The following is a 19,329-nucleotide window of genomic DNA, read 5'->3' on the forward strand; positions in this document are numbered from 1 at the left end:
TACTGCAGCTTCCCCCTAAGGCATAAACCATGAAGAGAAAAGGTCTATTCCATTCTTGCTCCTAGCTACACTTTCTTGCCTTCTCTCTGAAGCATGAGTATTTACCCACCCTCAAAGTGAAGTGGACCAAGAATTATCTGGGATAAAACTAATGAAGAAAGGAGATAGTTTTAACCCGGATCAATCTCCCAGCAGCTTTCACTGCACTGCTGCATAACCACCTGTACCTTCAGGAGAAGAAAGAAGCAGCCTTTATCAGACAGAACCGCTCCTAGCAGCGCTGGCTTTAAACGCTCTCTTCCTACCACAAGCTATAGGAGGGAAGGACCACAGCCATGCGGATGACTGCAGTGCATACTGTGGACTCAGAAGAAGGGAAAAGGGATGGAGCAAGAGGTATGTTATGGAAAATCAGGCTTCACCAGTTCCACTGCTCATGGAACAAACCCGACTCCTGGCCAAGGACACTTGCACACCCCACCTCCACAGTGCTCCCTGGCAGTGACCTGGAACAACTGCTCAGCTCAAGGCTGTTCTCCTTGGTTTTGATGAGCAGAATGGGAAACTCTGACTTCCCTGACTCACGGACAGCAGTGCAGGTCAGAGCTCGGGAATAAAGGCTGCAAGGTGCACTGGATTAACTGAGAATAAACAAAGGAGGAGATGAGACTAAAGGCTTTGACTCATGGAGATCTGCCATCAGCCAGTGTAGGAGGCTGCCTCCCCCACGTCTCTCCTGCTCGTCTGGTGGACGCAGCCAGCCCGACAACTGGCGGCACAGGAGAAAGTCTCGCTCTCAGCTGTTGCTGTTCACAACCCGGCTCAGCCCTTTAATCCACCCTCAGCACAAGCAGCACAAACTGCAGCTGAGGACTGGATGCACGCGCTGCAGGCTGCAGTCAGACAGCTGGAGGCAGCAGCTCCCTGAGATCTGCCCAGCCTCACAGCCTGCAACGTTCAGCTGGGAAGATTCTGATCTATTTTTGCCAGGCAAACAAAACAGAACAGAAAAACAGCAGAGAAATTGCTCACTTGGAGCTGTGCCTCTGCACAGTTTGGATACTGCACAGGGTGCCCAGCAGTGTCTAAGGAGCACAGTCAGTACAGATAGAAAGCACCAAGAGTTAAAAGTCAACATTTCACATTCAACACATGCATATGGTTTTTCTGCCAGTTAGCTAAAATAAACCTGAACACTTTCCCCTCTGAAGTTCAAAATATGGGACAGTCTCCCATCCAAGAACAAAATTCTTGGCAGATAAACTTCAACACAACTAATTCAAAACATCTCTTCATTTATTTCAGAATTGATGTTTTTGGGCTTTGGTTCGTTAAGTATTTAAAAATTACTTTTTTTCCTCCACCAATGTTGTTCTCTAATGTCTTTGTTCAGTCTTAAAGCAAACCATCCCAAAGCAGAAAATGCATCAGAAAGTTTTAATTCCAATTCTAACTGCTACCTAAAATTTTTAAGGAGATAAATGTAAGGGTACAAGCATTCACACTTGGCAATCTTTTTATACCCATGGATATCTTTCTAACTCTAGCACAAAACAATGTGGTTTTAAAGGTTTTATTATTATTATTATTATGTAAAACAGATGTTTTTTTGTTTTTTTAAACTTTTTAAAAGCTGTGTCATCCAAACTGGCCAGCAATTTTGAGCAGAGGAATTGCATGTTTCTGTGTTCAATTCCAACTAAATTAAGTAAATAATTGAGCTACCTGATGTTCCCCAAGCACTGTCTCTCCACTGATCTCCCAGAAATATCCCTTTTGGTCCATCTTTGCTGGAATCATCAGATTCCCAAAACTTTTTACCCGGCAACAGCTGCTGCAATTAAAAAAAAAAAACAAAACAAAGCATGATTAAAATAAGTATAAAATGCAAACATAAACCATAAGCGTCTCCCTTCTAAACATGAGTCAATCATTAAACACAAACTGATACATGCTTATAATCAAAATATTTATACACTCCTAGGGTGTAAGCCGTACAGCAATGGAGACAATAACTCAATCTCAGCAATCCTCTTACATTCTGAAATGCTTTACAGACACTGCACACGCAAGCACACGCATACAATTCAATTGTGCAGCCTCTCTACACAAAGGCAAGTGGCAAGAAAAACGTTAGCAGGAGCACTGCTGTGATGAGAACACTCATGATTTCCACCTGAGCTGCGAGGATACCTCCAAAACCACCCAGCATTTCCAGCAGGAGTCCTTGACTACCCAGGTTCTGGTGCTGGCAGGGATAGAATACAGAAGAGGTGCCAAGAGCTCTCACTTCTCACTTACTTAATGACTGTTAAGGGCTCCCAGTGCTATGAAGGTTATTGGTAAACAATAATAAGAGTGAACAGTTCTGGGCCACCGCACCTGCCACGCAGGCATTGTTCCTGCAAGATGAGAGGAGAAAGGCAATGCACTCACTGAGGAGAGGACAAGTCACCACTGACTCGGATAACTCAAGGAAGACTGTACAGAAGCTCGGAAGATGGCAAAAAGAGCAACGTGCACTATTTAGGGGATGCATTTTAAAACACTGTGTGGCATCCAAATACAGCAAAGGGAATTTCAAGCACTCCTTAAGTGCCTTGGATATCAAGCATACAATCTTTCAATTAAATCCTCAGGCTGAATGAGATGTATGTAATTGGGACAGCAAACAACACCACATTCACAGCAAATTAAAAAAAAAAAATAAAAGAGCCTTGCCTGATGAAGTTGGAATAAAACAAGGAACTGGAAGATTAGCAAGTACTCGCATCTGTACAGAATTACCATAGCACAAGCAAGAGTATTAGATAAGTCAAATCTCATATATATTAGTGCTGATAGCTCTATACTCCGCCAGCTTGCGTACTAATTTAAGGCTACAGCCTAACAGACTGTGGGGTGAAGGCAAAGCAACAGCAAACAACTTCAGAGCTCACAACTTCCAGAGCCCTCTGGTTTAAGGCAGTGAACAAAGAGAAGCAGAGCTCACTCTTTACTTTTCACTTCAGGAAGACCTTCCTACCCAGCATCACAAAGCAGCTCTGTACGCATGAGCTTAACTCTGATGTCCCCAGATTGAGATAACTAGGAAACACCATAATTAAGATAAGTATTATAATGCAATCAGCACTCATTCTAAGCAGCAAGCGAAAAGCAGAACTCCTTCCAAATTCTCAGAAAGTCCCGCCGCAAACTAGAGTGCAATTCCACCCAGTAATTGAATGAACACTCAATGCTGCTGTTGCCTAGAAGTGATTTTGCTCTTGCACTGGTATCAGCTGAGATTAAAATCAACACGTGACAAACAAGCACAGGAAAAAATAAAGTGAGATGTGTCAGGGAGAAGCCTGTGCAGACACAAGATGGAGGACAGAGGTGTGCAGCAGGCACAGAGCTCAGCACTGCAGCACTACTGCTCCAAGCCCAGCCTCAAGCTGCAGGGTTTTGGGCACACTGCCACAACCTGGGTAAGATCTATACAAGCCCCCCCCCCAACCAATGCATCCGCACTCACACAGCCTAATCAGCAATACTAAAATCTAGGAAGCCACTCTCAGATCATAGAATCACCAAGTGTGGAAAAGACCCCTAAGGTCATCCAGTCCAACCACCCACCACCAGTATTTCCCCACTGAACAGACATTCACACATACATGAACACAGTGCCTACAAGTCTCCCTTTAGCACTAGGTTCCAGACAGTTCTGATCCTCAAACACCAAACTTCCACTGCTCCCAGCCCCTGGATCACAGCACACCACCCACACCCCAAAACTCCCTGTGCTGCCCAAGAAAGACCATTTATTGCTCCTTTTCCCTACCAGATATCCCATTCTACTTCTAATCTCTTTTTCAGCAGTGAGTCATCTCCACCCAAATCTCTCAAAAAGAGGACAGGGAAAAAAAAACACCTAAGTAAGAAAGCTTTGTAATGTAAGTGCTAAGCTTCCTCCGGATTTTATTGTCTTCTTTTTACCAAGAGAACAAGACCCAGCTCGTTATTTTAACTCTCAACCCACAAAGCAGTAACAGCATTTTTCTTGGCTGCTCCTTCCTCGCAACCAGAGGCAGAAACACCACAAGATCAGCAGGTCACTTGCTTTTTAGATACCTATTGGTGACTTTAGATTTTGTTATTAGTGACAGCATAAGCTGCTCATGAGCCTCCCAAGTGATCAATGGAAGCAGTGCAGCTTGCACCACTCCTCTTTCTGCAGCATTCAAACAAGACATCCGCAAGGACAAGTGACCACCAGCAGCTCATGCCCAAACACAGCAGTTCCCCCATCACAAAACCCAGCTCCTCCAACCCTGCAGCCAGCACCCCACCAACACCTGCTCTCCCTCCACCATTTCAGAAAGCAACAGAAACCCATTAAACAAAGCTTCTCATGTCCTATGAAGAAAGGTTGAGGGAACTGGGCTTCTTTAGCTCAGAGAAGAGAAGGCTCCAGGGAGACCTCACTGTGGCCTTCCAGTACTTGAAAGGAGCAGATGAACAGGAGGGGGAATGGCTGTTTGTGAGGGTGGATGGTGATAGGGCAAGGGGGAATGGTTTTAAATTAAGAGAAGGGAGGTTTAGGTTGGATATGAGGAAGTTTTTGAGCCAGAGGGTGGTGAGGCACTGGAACAGGTTGCCCAAGGAGGCTGTGGATGCCCCATCCCTGCAGGCATTCAAGGCCAGGCTGGATGTGGCTCTGGGCAGCCTGGGCTGCTGGTTGGTGACCTGCACACAGCAGGGGGTTGGAACCAGATGAGCACTGTGGGCCTTTGCAACCCAGGGCATTCAGTGATTCTGTGATTCTGTGTCCTTTAATGATACCTCACAGTGTAAAGGGACACAGTGTGCAATGGGCAAAGCTCAAATGAAAAGATGAGAAGAAGCACAGACTTGCAGAAAGCAGACAGGAAGAGCTGAGCAGCATTAGAGCATTTTTTAGCCAAGGAAAGAACATCATCTGGTTTATGGGAAAACTCAACTCCTGCCATATGTTCCTGAGTTTCCAAAAAGTAAATACATTTTCCTCGTATACTCAAGAAAGCAACAGTAAACTCTATACTTAGAAAATTTATTTCGACTCAAAGAAAAAAGGCAGCTTTAACCAAAAAAAAAAAAAAAAAAAAACACATGTAAGAGGAAATCCACTAGGCCAGCATAGAAGGGCAAAGGGGAACCAAACACGATATTCATGCGAGCCACTGTGCTCACGTATGAACTTCACACACAGCACCACAAACTGCACAGCTAACTAGGCAAGAAAAAAGAACCACCTTCCTGTGCATCTGTGTTACTGAGGCACAACAAGCTGTTATGAAGTGTCATGCACAGAGCAAGCTTTTATTTACATGTTGGTTGCTCGTTTAATAAACATTTCTATTTTCTTGAGAACAAGCTGATTCACTACCACAAAAGACAGCAAGACTCTGTCCTCTGGCTCGAGGATGACTTCAGAGTAATTTTATCCTCTACTGTTTCACATACCCTCTATCCCTTTCTTATTTTGCCCTTTAACAATGTGGTCCTGAAGAACTGTACCTGAACACCTTATAGTTTTGCTGTGAATCACAAATAAGGATTAGAACAACGTTCTGATACTTGCTATCTCACACACACTGCACAACAAAAATAACAGCATTTCTGTTCCCTGCAGTTTAATCTTTTTCCCCAGAACATAAAGTTTCAGACTGAAAGCTCTCACTTCAGTAGAAAAAGAACACTAAAGTTTAATTTCCATATGGATTCTGTGTGTGTTTACAGCTGGGAAGGGCAAGAAGCAACCAAAAGACAGTTGCAACAGATGTAAAGGGGGTCCTCACCCTGTCAGCAAGATTCAGCAATTATTTCCACTGAAGTACAGAACAGCCCACCAAGATGATGAATTTTCCCTTAGGGAAAGTTGCTAGTTGTGAAGGAAAAATTATTCCAGCAAAAATAATCCAAGTTCTTCAGTGTGAAGATTAAAAAAAAAAAAAAAAAAAGCAGAGGTCAGCAGACTAGGTCATTTGTTCTGTTTTGTTTATTAAAATTGACCTTATCTAGTACGAAAATAATCCCTCTAAGCCCTCTTACAAAGGACTTACAGAGTTAGGCCAATATTCAATTTAGCACAGGGAGGAGGGATGACATAGACATCAACAAAAGCAATGCTACGTCAACAAGTACTGAGCCTGTGTGTATGGGCCCCCTGAGATGGGATTATGAATTAGACAAATTAAGTAAACCGATCCCCTTCAGACAATGCAAATATTAAGATAAAAGAAGCCATCTGTGCCCCACCACAGCAGTTGGAGAACTCTGTTTCTCCGCAGTAACAGGTACAGACAGGCAGAGCACGTATTCACAGGTCCCATTTGGGCAGCACTGCAAATTTACAAACGCTAAGATGTTATCTGCCCTCAAAAATGCTGCCTCCAAAAAGCAAACCGTGTCGAGACTGAGCGCACAAGCAGCAGCCCGAGCTGGATCCCTCTGACAAGCTCCCTGCTGCCAGGACAGCTCGTTACCCCACCCTGAACCGTGGGCAGCTTTGTGCCTTGCTAGCAGGGCTCTGGCAGAAAAAGAGCCAGCACATAAAGAAGAGGCAGGATGACATTACTGGGAACAGCGTGGAAGATCTAAACAACAACCCCTCCATCTTGCTGTGCTGACAAGCTGTGAAATGCATGGCAGCAGACCCACAGACATGAGCTGCCTCTCTGCAGCCACCAGTGCAGATCCAGCTGCTCCTGGTGAGATGCTGCTCAGACCCTGCTCTGAGCATCCCCAGCTTCTGGGGCACTGCACACCCACAGTCCTCCCACTTCCAATGCTGCTAGCATCAGATGACTAACAAAACTGTACTGAAAAATTATTCACATCTTTCAGTAGTCCATAGTCCAGCAGCCAATTAATCATTAATTTATGAGAAATTTATGAGAAGAAAGCAAAGACATCACTCGTGGTGAAAACAATGTCACGTGGTGTCATTTCTTTTTGGCTGTAGAGCAGACAGAGGAATGCTGAAGCCCAGTGTGACAACCACTCCACATCAGAAAAGCCCATCTGTACCAGTGATGACATGATCAGGCACACAGAGATCCATGTGCCACTTCAGCCCTAGCTGTCGATCTGCTGCAAGGAGCCACGGGGCTTGTAGGAACTTGGCTGAAGGCAGAGCCAGCCTAGAGTGCGGCACCAGAACCTTGGTGGACTGCAGCCCAGAGCACAGTAATCGAACGCCTGTGATAAACATGGGAAGTATTTCCTACCAGCCTCCCTTTTTACAAGTGGGGAAAAAAAAAAAATAAAAAAAAACAGCTGTTACTCAGACATCTTCTTCTGAGTTTTTGGTCCAACTCCTGCATTTCTGAAGTTAAGACCCACAGCTACTCAGCGGCTTTGCTCCCATGAGCCGTGCTCTGGAGGAGCAGTTCCAGCTGCTCAACCAGCTGCTCTCTCACTCCAGCTGCAGCCTTACCTCACAGCAGCACCTACTATCAAATGGGGCACGTTCAGTTCAAAATACACGTGCTGATGAAGGAGACAGATTCCACCTCTGGTCTCTCTGCACCGTCCACTACACAAAAAAGATGCTGTACGAATACTCAATATTGCTAAGGTCCAGATAAGAGGGATGCAAGTGAAGAAAAGCAGGCACCCACCTCCCCTGTCTTGAGGGCCTGAGAAGAAAAAGAACTTGCACAACACATTAAGGTTCAGATAAGCATCACTGCTGTGTGATCAAAGATTTCAGAAGACAGCATGAGAGGCAGGACACGCATTCTGGTCTGTGTGCTGAAGCAGCAAAACCAACCAGCTCCATAGGGGCAATTTTTGAACAGAACCCTCATTCTGCTTCTTGCTTCACTAGCTTCTGTACACTCCCTGTACTACATTCTCTTCTGCAGACGTTGTACAGGAGTTTAACACAGTTAAATGGAGGAAGGTGCAATTCTGAAGACAGAGACAGCCACAATACAGATGAAAGCTGTGGGTTTTTAAACCACTCTTAATTTCCCCAGATTACACTATCTGTTCATCACAAATCAAAAGTCACCTAGCCTGCTGTTAAAATCCAGATAAATTATTTTACTGCGCCCTTTTAAAAAGCTCTGATGTCTTAAGAGATGCAAGCTCCTCAAACCACTAAAACTGTGATGATACTGCTTACCAAGAAGCAAGGAAACAGGAAGATAAAAGATAGACTAAATGCTTTGTTTTCCCAAATGTACAAAGAAACACTTCTACTCATGTTTCTCCCCCAGGGCTTTCAATATCATACTTTGGATCTGATATTATTAACTCTCTGCAGCTAAGAATCAGAAGCAAGGATCTCAGTTTACACAACTCCTAAAATTGGGCAGGTGGATGTATGTTGAAATTCCTCAAGAAACAGAGAGAAAATTCAGTGGACGAAGAAAGGAAACCACAGTGACTGAGAAAAACCTACAGGAAATAAGGAATAGTGACTTAGGTTAGACAAAAATAAGGTGAAACGCCATCTCTCCTGGAAGAAACATGCCTGCTTCAGTGTATGGAAAAGCCCAACAACAGAAGGATGCCGTCTCAAAGTTCCAGTTGTCACAAGAAAGGAAAGGGGAAAAAAAAAAAAAAAAAAAAAAAAGAGAAAGAAGTGAGTCATCATTTAGAAGGCTCAGAAAGAAAATCTCATATCCAGAAGATAAAAAAAGAAACACTAACTTCACTTCTCTCAACAAATCATTGAATAAATCAAGAGATGGTAAAAATCAGCAGTTAAGAACCCCTTCAGGCATTCAGATTGCCATGACCTAGCGCCTCACTAAGCACAGAACAATTTTACTCTCACTCTGACCAGGCAAACAGAGAACCTGAGCACTCTGTATCTGAAAATGAACATTCTGCCAAGTCATATTTACAGAACTTTCACACCCATCATCCCTTTGGCATGTTACATACGGAGGTACATCAGCTGTTTCTCAGCAGCTTTAGATGGATTTGTAATGGCATGTTTTCTCCTTTCTAAATTATTTTCTTCTACTCTTGGTCAATAATATCAATGTAGATCCAGAAACACAGAGGTTTTCCTTTCACAGACTATCAGATTGAAATGCAATTCAGCATTATTATCTTCCAGAGAAGAAAGAACAGAGAGTAAAGAAGCTTGGCTTCTGAATTCCTGGAATTCAGGGGTCTTCCACCTGGTAGAAGGCACTACACAGCAATCCTGGCTTTCTGTTTTCTCCCCACCAACCATTTCTGGATTCCAGAGGCTGCTTTTTAATCTAGTCCATAAACTATGTTACAGAAATAGGAATCATTGGAGAGGGGGAAAATAAACCGATGTGAATTTCACAGACTGGAATGCAGCAAAGAAGCCTCTCCAAAGCAAAAGACCTGCATTACGCTAGAGACAGACCCTCCATGCCTTAATATCCTCCTGCAAGACAAGATTTTCTTGTCTCTGCTCTTCCATAAGCCAGAAGGCTTGGCTACAAAAGAAAAAGGAACTAGGCAAGAACACAAGCATTTACATCCCAACTTTCAGGAATGTGTAACAGCCATCTAGAAGTAACTTGCTCTTCCAAGTCAGCATAAGCAGGCAAGTTCTCTATTCAAAGAAAAAGATGCATCTTCCCCAACTCTACTGCCTGCTTACTGCACAGTGAGATTGAGGAAATTCATGCTGTTGTGCTACGCAGCTGGAAACAGAGCATCTGCTATGTGACAGCTCCTCCTCAGTCCTTTCACCTGTCCAAAGCACTGACCACTTCTGAAACCCCTGCTTACACCACCAGCTATTCCAACCTGAAACACAGCCCTATGCTTTACGACTAGAGCTGGTAGGTGGCCAGGAGCACAAACCGGGCAGCAGACAATGACTGACAGCCAAACCCCACAATATTGTGGGGCCTGAGATCACGGGATCCCAAAATAAGCACGCTCCAAGTATTGTAACACTCGTCATAAGGCAGATTTCTAACTGTTCTTTTACAGCCACCATTTTGCTGTTTGATGATGCGACAGGTGGAAGGCTTAGCTGTTCCTCCTACTAAGACACATCCAGCCTGACAGGTTTTGTTTTGTTAAAGCACACACACACAAACTTCACAGCCATAATACAGAACTCAAGTTCAGAATCATACCAGCAACCTCAAAAGCCTCCTACACATTCACCTCCTCCCCCCAAAATACAGATTTTCTTCCGTAGGCCTTTTACTTACCTCTCCCATAGCCCGTCCTTCCAGAGCAAGCGCTTGAAAATCATGGTTCAGCTCATCCATAGAACGCACCTATTCACAGATGGGTGAGAAAAGCACATGAAGAAATGCTTGGGTGTTTTTTTTTTTTTTTTTAATTATTATTATTATTACAGTCTACAGCATTTTTTCTGAGACAAACCATGAGCTACAGCCTATATTGCAGCACACAACAAGGCTACTGAGCACCAAGAGATGACTTACCTTTAAGATTCCCAGAAGACAGAACTCTTAGCATTAGATTTATGTATGCACAAAAAAAGGCAAAAACAACAACTATTTTAAGACACAAAGTCTAATGTAACCACCTTTGCCAAGTTTATTTTGAAGATCAATCTTTCACACTGAGGTGCATCATTTCAGGAAAAGCAGTTATTGCATAAGAAAACAAATCAGGAGCATTTCCTCTTAAGCAAGACCAAGTTAAGACTTATAAAAGCAGCAGACTTACGTTGAACCTACAACAACACAAAAAACAGTGCTAGAAACAAAAAGCAAATTAAACAAAATAGAACTGCATAAAACAGGAGGCAGGGGATGAAGAAAGTAGAGCAAACAAAGTCTTGATGTCACCTGTCAGGTATTTTACCCTTATCAGTGCTTCAAGCTGTATCCCAGGGCTGCAGAAGGCCCTGAACTCCTCATGGGGTCTCCTCTTTCCCAGGGGGTCAGCAGTGTGTGCGGCAGCCCCGCAGCACCCAGCACTTGCAAGCTGAGGCAAGGTAGGCAAGGCACAGGTGAGAGCAAGGGGCTCCTTCCCCACCTCTGCAGGCGCCGTGCTGCTGGGCACGCCGGCCTCCTGCTCACTGCAAGGCCTACAGCCACACTACAGCAGTGATGCGATTTTTCTGCTGCTGCTCTGGATCACGATTAGATAAAAACAGCTTCAATTAGAACAGCAGAAAGCAGCAGTTTAGAACTGTTAGCTAAATCAATCAGAAATGGAAAATACAAGAAAACATGGTGTTTTGGTGTTTTTCTTTTTCCTGATTTGCACCCCCAAATCTCATCCAGGCAAACTCCTGCAGATGTAGCCACTGAGCATACGTGCAGAAGCAGGAGATAAAAACAATACCATGGACTTGAGGACGAAGCACAGAAGTTCAGGCACGTGCCAAGGTTCAGGTTCATTTGCTGCCCTCCCCAGGTAAGAGGCCTGAATCAGTGCAGCCCTCATTACAACAGCCAGAAGCACTTCAGATGGCACACAAGCAACACTACACACCTCCTACTGTGTGTTTACCTAACCCTGCAACCCCACAGATCTGATACAGGTTTCTGTTGGAGCAGTGGTAATAGTTTATACAACACTTATTTATGAGTAATCCACACACTGTCACTGCAGCCCTTTTACAGGAGCTTTTCAGGATGCTGAAGACACTCTGTTTAGCCATCTCACCACTTGCAGGCACCTCTAGGTCAAAGGAATGAAGTCAGTTATAACATCTGGTGGCTGACATAGCATAAAGGAAAAAAACCTGGCTGAGACACTCGCACACCATCAGTGCTGCAAGCAGTCACACCATGCTCGCTGATCTGAAGCCTGACTGTGGCTTCTGGTATTCCTACCACTATTTCCAGCCCAATGGAGTCAAGACCTCGCTATGAGTATGCTTTGTTTCTGTTTTAAGACAAGAGGCCTGAGTTCTCTGTAGAGAAGCCAAAGCTGCTGTACCTATTGACAACACCAGCATCTCCAGCACGCTCAAAGCCTTCAATACAAGTTCACAATCTCTCACCAAACTCACAACAATACAGCAATCCTAATGATTATGGATTAAATTATTTTCTAAATCAGTTCCCTATGCCCAACTCCTGGGTACTGGATGCCCAAGCTGCATATAACTACCGTATGAGATCCCCTTCTCAGTCACATCATTCCTTTGCCTTCACTGAGCATCTTACTGATTTGTCTGTAATATAAACTTGCTTATTATTCCTTTTCCTAAGGCCATACCCAAATATCCTGTTCTCATTTTTCCACTTCATAACATCAACTAGCAACATCCCTTCATTTTCTTCCGTGAGGTGAACATGACATCAGAGGGTTCCTTTATTTCCGTTCAAACAAGGATAGATACCTTCTCAAACAGCAGAACTTTCAACCAAAGCCGTGACTGCTTAGAGCTTTGTGTTCCAAAAGACAGGCTATACCCTGAAGTGGTAAATGGGTTATAAATGGCCTCATGCCTCACTGGGATCTACCCCTGTTAGCTCTTGCTGCCCTACAACAAGCATAGACATGGAGGGCAGCACCACGACGGTGCAGGCACTGGAAACAAGGAGGTCCACTGAGAAAGAACTTATGCACAGATCAGCATTAATGTATACAAGATCTGATTATCATAAAATGTATTTCACTACCCAACTCTGGTTTTGAAAGAAATCCAGAAGACAGTGCCAAGAGAAAGTGGCTGCACAAGGAAGAGCCCCTGCTATCACTACATGGACGGTAAGCCGGTTCCCTGGAAGAAGATGCGATCTTGAGAAACACCAGGAATGACAGCAAGAGAAGTCAGCTGTCTGTATTCACAACCACCTCAGAAGCCAGCCAACAAAACAGGCTTCTTGAAAAGCCCTCAGCTGCAGCCCTCAGCCTCTTCCAGGCACTCCAACCCGCAGAGCACAACACAGCACTTCAGCACTTGCACAGAACGGACCTCTCGACCCTCTATGAAGAGGGCTCAGGGCTCACTCTCTGGCAACACAGAAAACCAGCAAGCCTTCTTTTGAAGCCTGCTTAACAACATGAAGGCCTTTGAGCTGTCTTTCAGAAACGCTGTTTCTGAATGAGTTACACAGCAATCCCAATGCACAGGAGTGTGCCTCACCTTCACGCCGTGCTGCGTGCGTGCTCAGGGATCATGTAAATCTCACCAAACTTAATGAGTATCTCATTCAAGTCAAGTCATTTCTATGCACATTAATATAAAAATGTGTGTCACTGGAGTGCACTGCAGCTCAGAGCCACTCTGCTGGTGCAAGTTCTAGTGCTGTCTGCCTGCAAGCTGTGCCCACGGGCTGCAGCAAAGCCCAGGGCTGCTCTGTTCCGCTCTCTCTGAAGCCCTTTAACCAGTTCTCTCCTTTGCTCTGAAAAACACACAATAAATAGATAGCTGTATTACTCAGTACTCACTTTAGATCAGACCTCCAATTCCCATTTGCAGTTTCATGAAATAAAAACAAAACAAAAAAAAAACCACACAACATCACCAGGGCTACTCTGAAGCCAAGAAGAACTCAAGCCCTTTTCAATTTCAATAGCTCTGATCCCCACTGCCCATGTTAGAGAGGACAAGACAAAACAGAACACTTTCCACTCCTACCTACTGTGGATTTCAACAGCACAAACCAATTTATCTCTGGGTCAATGGTCACTTCCCAAACTCAGCCTCCCACACAGCAGTAGAGCTTGTTGGCAACTGTGCATCAGATACATCACTGCAGATTTCCAGCCCCTCAAACAGCAGGCAGCTGATCCATGTTAGGTAGTCAATGCATGCAGGACAACCACCTCTTTTTCTCTAAATTAGATTAAGTTCTGCAGCAATGAAGCCCTGTAAATGACAGCAACTCAGAAGCAAACACTTCCCCAGCCTCAAACCTACAGACACTTGTCCTGCCACACCTGGAGTGCTTCTCAGCTGCATCAATGTGGCAGAGATTGAGGCAGCAGCATTCCAAGAGCTAGAGGCAATTTGTGCCATGCTACAAACCCAAACAAAGCACTCTGTAGCCCTCAGAAACAAGCTTTATAAGAAGCTGAACTTCTAACAAAGAAAAAAAAAAAAAAAAAGCAGCGCTAAGAAACTAGAATCCTAGAAACGGAGGGAAAGCTGGGGAAGCATGAGCTGCACACCAACAGACCCACAGGAAGACAGCCATAAACACACCTGAAACCCAAGCAACCGATGGGGCACGCTGCACTGCTGGCTCTCAGAACTCCTGTTAAATTTAACCCAGCACACCCAGCAGGGCCCAGGGCTAAATGGCACTTGTCAAAAGGAATTCTGCAGTCAGTTGAAGTAACAGGAAGCGCCGCCACAAGCTGTCCTTACGGTCACTAACCAGGGATCTGAAGGGCCTACCAAATTAACAGCAGAGCAACAGCGTATTTACCTTTAGGATTTGCAGTATCACCGTTTGCATGCCATACATTTATTTTTCCCCAGAAGTGACAGCTACAGGCAAAGCAGCCCAGTGCTAACTCTCAGTAAATACCAGTGTCAATAATCAGTCTTAATGCTGCACCTTACATTCAGCAAACACGGTGCTACAGATTCCTAACGTGACCTTTACACACAAATTCAAAAGGTAATACTGTTCCACATCCCAGGACGTGCTGGTAACTCAGGGGATCGTACACTGGTTTTATATATTAAGGACTCCTCATTTGTATTCAGTTTATATTCATCTAGACAGGTATGCTGCAAAACTTCCAGAAGCTCCATTCCACCCTTAATCATGAAGGGTCACAGCATTTCTTTTTCATGCTCATGCAAGTATCATTTCCCAGTAAGAGGGAGAGGAGGTAGAATTAAACAAATAAACACAGACTGGAAAGAAAAACCAAAGAAGGTCCTTTGGAGAATAAAAGATTTCACTCTGAAAAATACCCAGACTGAAACAAACTCTAAAAGCTTAAGGGAATTTTTTTTATTTTTACATAGCATCATCTTAAGAAGCTCAAATACCTGCATTTGTTAGCAGTAACAGTGATTGAAGAAGGTTTAAGCTATCTATTCCTATTAAGCCAATTATGTTAAATTGGGTAACTAGAGCAAATGAGGAAACTGCTGCTGCAAGCCTCAACTCCAGTTTCTCCAGCTTCCCTCTTCCTAAAACTGAGGCCTCATCTCAAAGGCTTCCCCTCTCCTTCCCCAACACTTTCTTAAACCAGGACCTCTCTCATCCCCCTTCACCCTCCACATGCATCACAGCACTTTATCTACCACTGCTCCACCTCCCCAGCTCTACCTCTGCCCAGGAGGCACAAAAACCTGTACGCCATCTGCTGAACCGGAGGCAGGATGGGCACTGCAAGGGCAGGACTGAGTTCTGCTGGGACACGTAAATGGCTGCTTTCAAGAGGTCTTTGATCTACAGTAAATTACAGGGTCCACAGCCAGCCAAGCAAACCTAGCACAGGGTATTCCACAGATCTTACCATCAGACTGGGAAAGATCTCAGAGCTCATCTGCCATCCATGGGAAATGCTCAGCACAGACTGAACAGTGAGCAAGTCTACAGGAAGTCCTCCAAAAATGTTAAGCTCCATACACTGCTAACAAAGCAACCTCCTCCCTGTCCTACCACTGTTTTGCTTTCCTGCTCCTGCAGAGTAATGCAGGAAATCACATTCCTGTTACGTTATCAGGAGAGATTAAAATGTTATGATTTCTCAGCTCCTAAGAGCAATAGCACCTGTTGGTTTCTGTGAGAAATGGGACTCCAAGCTCTCACTGTCCACACAAACACACTGCAGGTGCTCACGTAAAGCACCTCAACAGTGTGACTGCTTCCTGGATATTCATTTCATTAACGTGCAGGTAAATGTCTTGCAAAGTATCCATTCATTAAGCCTTCAGATTTTCAGTCTTGCTCAATTTTTAACGGGGGAAGAAAACGCACCTTTATTTTCTGGGAAAACATTCCTAAAAAAGCAAACATTACTGCAAGAACTTCAAGATTAAGGCAGTGAGGATAAGAAACAAAAACATTCTAGCTGCTGCCTGCATCATTCAGAATGGACAGAGGAAAGGAAAAAAAGGTAACTTCAACAGCCTGAATACCTAGTAGCACTGATTTATATAGTTACACGTTGCCTTTTAAAGTAACTACCACTAAGGGTTTACAAATTTCAGATGGAAATAAATGCCTCACTCAGCTGTGGGAGACTGTGTGTGTTCTCTGCTTCGAACAGCTCACATAGCATGTTATTTAAAAGAATAAATCTGCTCTGCATGCACGCTATATATAGCATCTGGGGGGGAAGTATTTACCAGCTGACAATAAGAAAAGCACCACACGCTTTCGACAACAGGCTTTCCACTAACAACCAGATCCAGGGTTAAAATATGTTGTTCCATCAACTGATTACAGCACTATTTTTAGTCCTGTCCCGTAGCAATAGGCAGTAAAGAAAGAATGCGAAGTCCCAAGTATTAGGTGGGATTAGGTGGTTTAACTACTATTTCTGTAGTAAAGGATTCATGTTAGCATTGCTACTACTATTAGCATCCGAAGCAAAAAGCCACTGAAATCACAGATTGGTTAATGCTCCACATGGCACGTAGCCAAGATGATTAATGATTCAGGGTACAGAAATAGATGCAAGAAAGGCAGCCTTTCAGCATGGTGCAGCTCAGTTCGCTAATTATGTTTTTCCTCAGATTTTATTCACCGAGGGAAGTGCCTCATTAATATGGAATTTAGGTTAACCTGCGATGCCTTGGGTACGCGCTGTTGGGGCATGAGTTTTCAAAGTGCTGGATTACAGAAGCAGCAGTCTTAATTTTGTCCCTCAGGAGCTGGTAACACTTGGGGAAATCATCCCCTGCCTCCCAGTGCACGCTCAGACCAGTGGCAATGTGCGAGCATCCTAGGCTGCCAAGAACTGACCTGCGTGACCTCTTCCTTTCACTCTCACCTCTACTGTAACCCTTGGAAGCTTAAGTTCAGAGGGAGAAAGGTGCAAGCAAGGGACCCAAGCAATGCTCAGTTCAGTGGCAAGTGCAGCACTGCCATTAGGAACAGATGCAAATGGCTCCTTGCTGCACAGACTGCTTGCAGCAGGTGAGGGACTCGTTTGGGGGTTTAAAGTCAGCCAAGTTTTAACCTGGTACAGCATCAGGGGCAGTACAACATAAACAGCACAGCCAGATGCTCCCAATAAAAACAACTGCTCTAGAACAAGAGTTACCCCCAACAAAGGAAGAGGAGTAATGCAATATCTTAGAGCAGATCACTTGACAAGAGGGAATGCAGTATCACACGATATCTGCAAACAAAGCAGAGTTTGTTCTCTACAGACCCGTAAGATCATCATTCAGAGAAGACAGCTTTAAAACTGGTAGAAGCATGACCACACTCAGTGCTCTGGAACAGCTTTGTTAAGATTTCCAATCAACAGCCAATCTGAATCAGCTAAGTTTACAACCAAGACACAGCTGTGGGTGGATTATACGACTTTTTCCTTCTGTAAAGCATTTCTTCAGTAAAAGGCACTCATTTACAGAAATGCCAAGTGCATCACAACCTGTAGTGCAAAAGCCCAGGCAGGCCACACCAACTCAAACCACAGGAGTGTTGGTAAGTGGAAACCAGAGGGGAGAAGACAAAGAGTACAAGCTTGTCATGGTTTCAAAGCTGTACTCCGATAAAGCTCTATTCAAAGCACACTTGGGCACAATACCTTAACTGAAATACCTGAAGTCTTACTGAAGCACTGAAGTTTGCTAATTCAGTAGTGCAGAAGGGTTTTGCAGACTACGAAGCTGACACACGACTGAGAAATTCCAAAGCAAGAGCATTAGGATGTTCAGCTACAGCCACACACCCTGCAACTGAGTGCCAAGGACAGCAAGACTGTAGGAATTTGTTCCCTCTGAATCTCATATGACTTCCCTAAGATTTCAGTTTGCTTCCCTCTCTCACCCATACAAAGGATTTCCAAAATGCTGTTTTAAACACCCAACCTGACCATCTGTTCACTCTTCTATCCTACCAGGAGTTTCCAGAAGGAATCGTGTAAAGCAGAAAACTAAGTTAAATGTCCTAAATCCCCTTCTCCAAGGCATCTCTCTTCTTTATTACAGAGAAATTCCTGCGAAACAAATCACATAAACCAGCCACTACATTTCAGCAAGGTATTATGTATACCTTAGGTTCCCAGGTATAAATTACCTGGGTATCAAAGCAGCACAGTCACTTCAGCATTAATGTAGGAGAAGGCCTAACTACTACACTGCCATACGTGGAAGTATGTGAAGATTTAACAGCTTTAATGAAACATACATGAAAAACGTTTCAGACATGCATTATATTACATGCTGCATGTGACTTAAAATTTTCCCCATGCCTTCAACTAATTAGCCACATTATCTAGACCACAGTGGTCATTCCCATAGGCAGATGAAGACATCTCACTCCTAAAGGGTTAACAGTCACTTAATTGGGATTTCACTTTGGACAAATCGCTACAGCTTCCTCAGTTTTCAGCATCATTTTAGAGAACCCTGTCAGGACTTCAAGGCAACCTGAGGCAATGGTGCCAGCCAACAGAGCGCAGTGTTGAATGACATCAGATTCAGACACTGCCCCAGCACCACACACCAGCTAGGGCAGCTGTGCTCAGGAAGGGCAGCTGCCCACAGAATCACTTTCTGTCTCCACTTGAATGCCACTTCTCAGTTAAGAAGTTGCAGCCACATTGCCAAAGGGCAAAACTGAGCATAAAACCCAATTCCAGCCCCACTGCTCTCACTATTCTTCACCAACTATATGTGAAAAATTCCACACATTAAAGACCACCATCCCTGCAGAGTTCTATTGTCTCGAGTTATTAATTAAGCATGCTCTCAAAGAAAGTTAAATCCCTCAAATCATTTGCTTTACCAAGCAACTCCCATATTATTGTAACTGCAATTCAGACAGGAGACCACCATGAGACAATCCTTGCCCCAGTTCAAGAACATCCATGCACACAACAAGCCCCAAGAGACCCCAACCAAGAAAACCCACCCAATTTTTCTGAAAGCTCACTCAATATTGTTAACTGATCCAGAAGAGTATCTCAACTGTCTTGTATTTCCCCTGGGAGCAGTAGATGGCTGTTTGCATTTGTAATGAGAGATGCAACCTTCCACAGGCAAATCAAACCCAATCTAGGTCCTCAGCCATCAGGAATCAACTTCTACCTCTTCACTCACCTACGTGAAATTCAGATCTGCATCTGTTTCCTGCAGAACAAACAGCATAAGAACATCCTAGCTGGTGCAGCTGCCCAAGCAGCCTCAAAAATAGTAACGCACTCAAGATGAACTACAGCTAAAACCTTCAGTCTGCATCTTGGGATTACTGATGGACACTGACACTCAACTTACCTTGC

The 19,329-nt window shown here is 44.2% G+C and overlaps 1 protein-coding gene across 9 annotated transcripts in view; it reads right to left on the bottom strand.

Annotated features, from left to right (window-relative positions):
- PUM1 (pumilio RNA binding family member 1) overlaps nucleotides 1–19,329 on the bottom strand; it is a 66,028-nt gene that overhangs the window by 40,209 nt on the left and 6,490 nt on the right. For 7 of the 9 annotated variants that reach the window (XM_042885551.1, XM_042885550.1, XM_042885549.1 and 4 more), the window contains 2 exons: nucleotides 10,185–10,253; nucleotides 1,726–1,834 (listed from right to left, as the gene is read on the bottom strand). In XM_042885551.1, coding sequence (XP_042741485.1) covers nucleotides 1,726–1,834; nucleotides 10,185–10,244 — 169 coding nt within the window. In that variant the 5' untranslated portion in view covers nucleotides 10,245–10,253. The remainder of the gene's footprint in view (nucleotides 1–1,725; nucleotides 1,835–10,184; nucleotides 10,254–19,329) is intronic. The other 2 variants (XM_042885552.1, XM_042885545.1) reach the window with 1 other exon arrangement.

The sequence above is a fragment of the Lagopus leucura genome, unplaced genomic scaffold (genome assembly GCF_019238085.1).
Source record: "Lagopus leucura isolate 7727_CA_CO unplaced genomic scaffold, USGS_WTPT01 Super-Scaffold_100051, whole genome shotgun sequence".
NCBI lineage: Eukaryota > Metazoa > Chordata > Aves > Galliformes > Phasianidae > Lagopus > Lagopus leucura.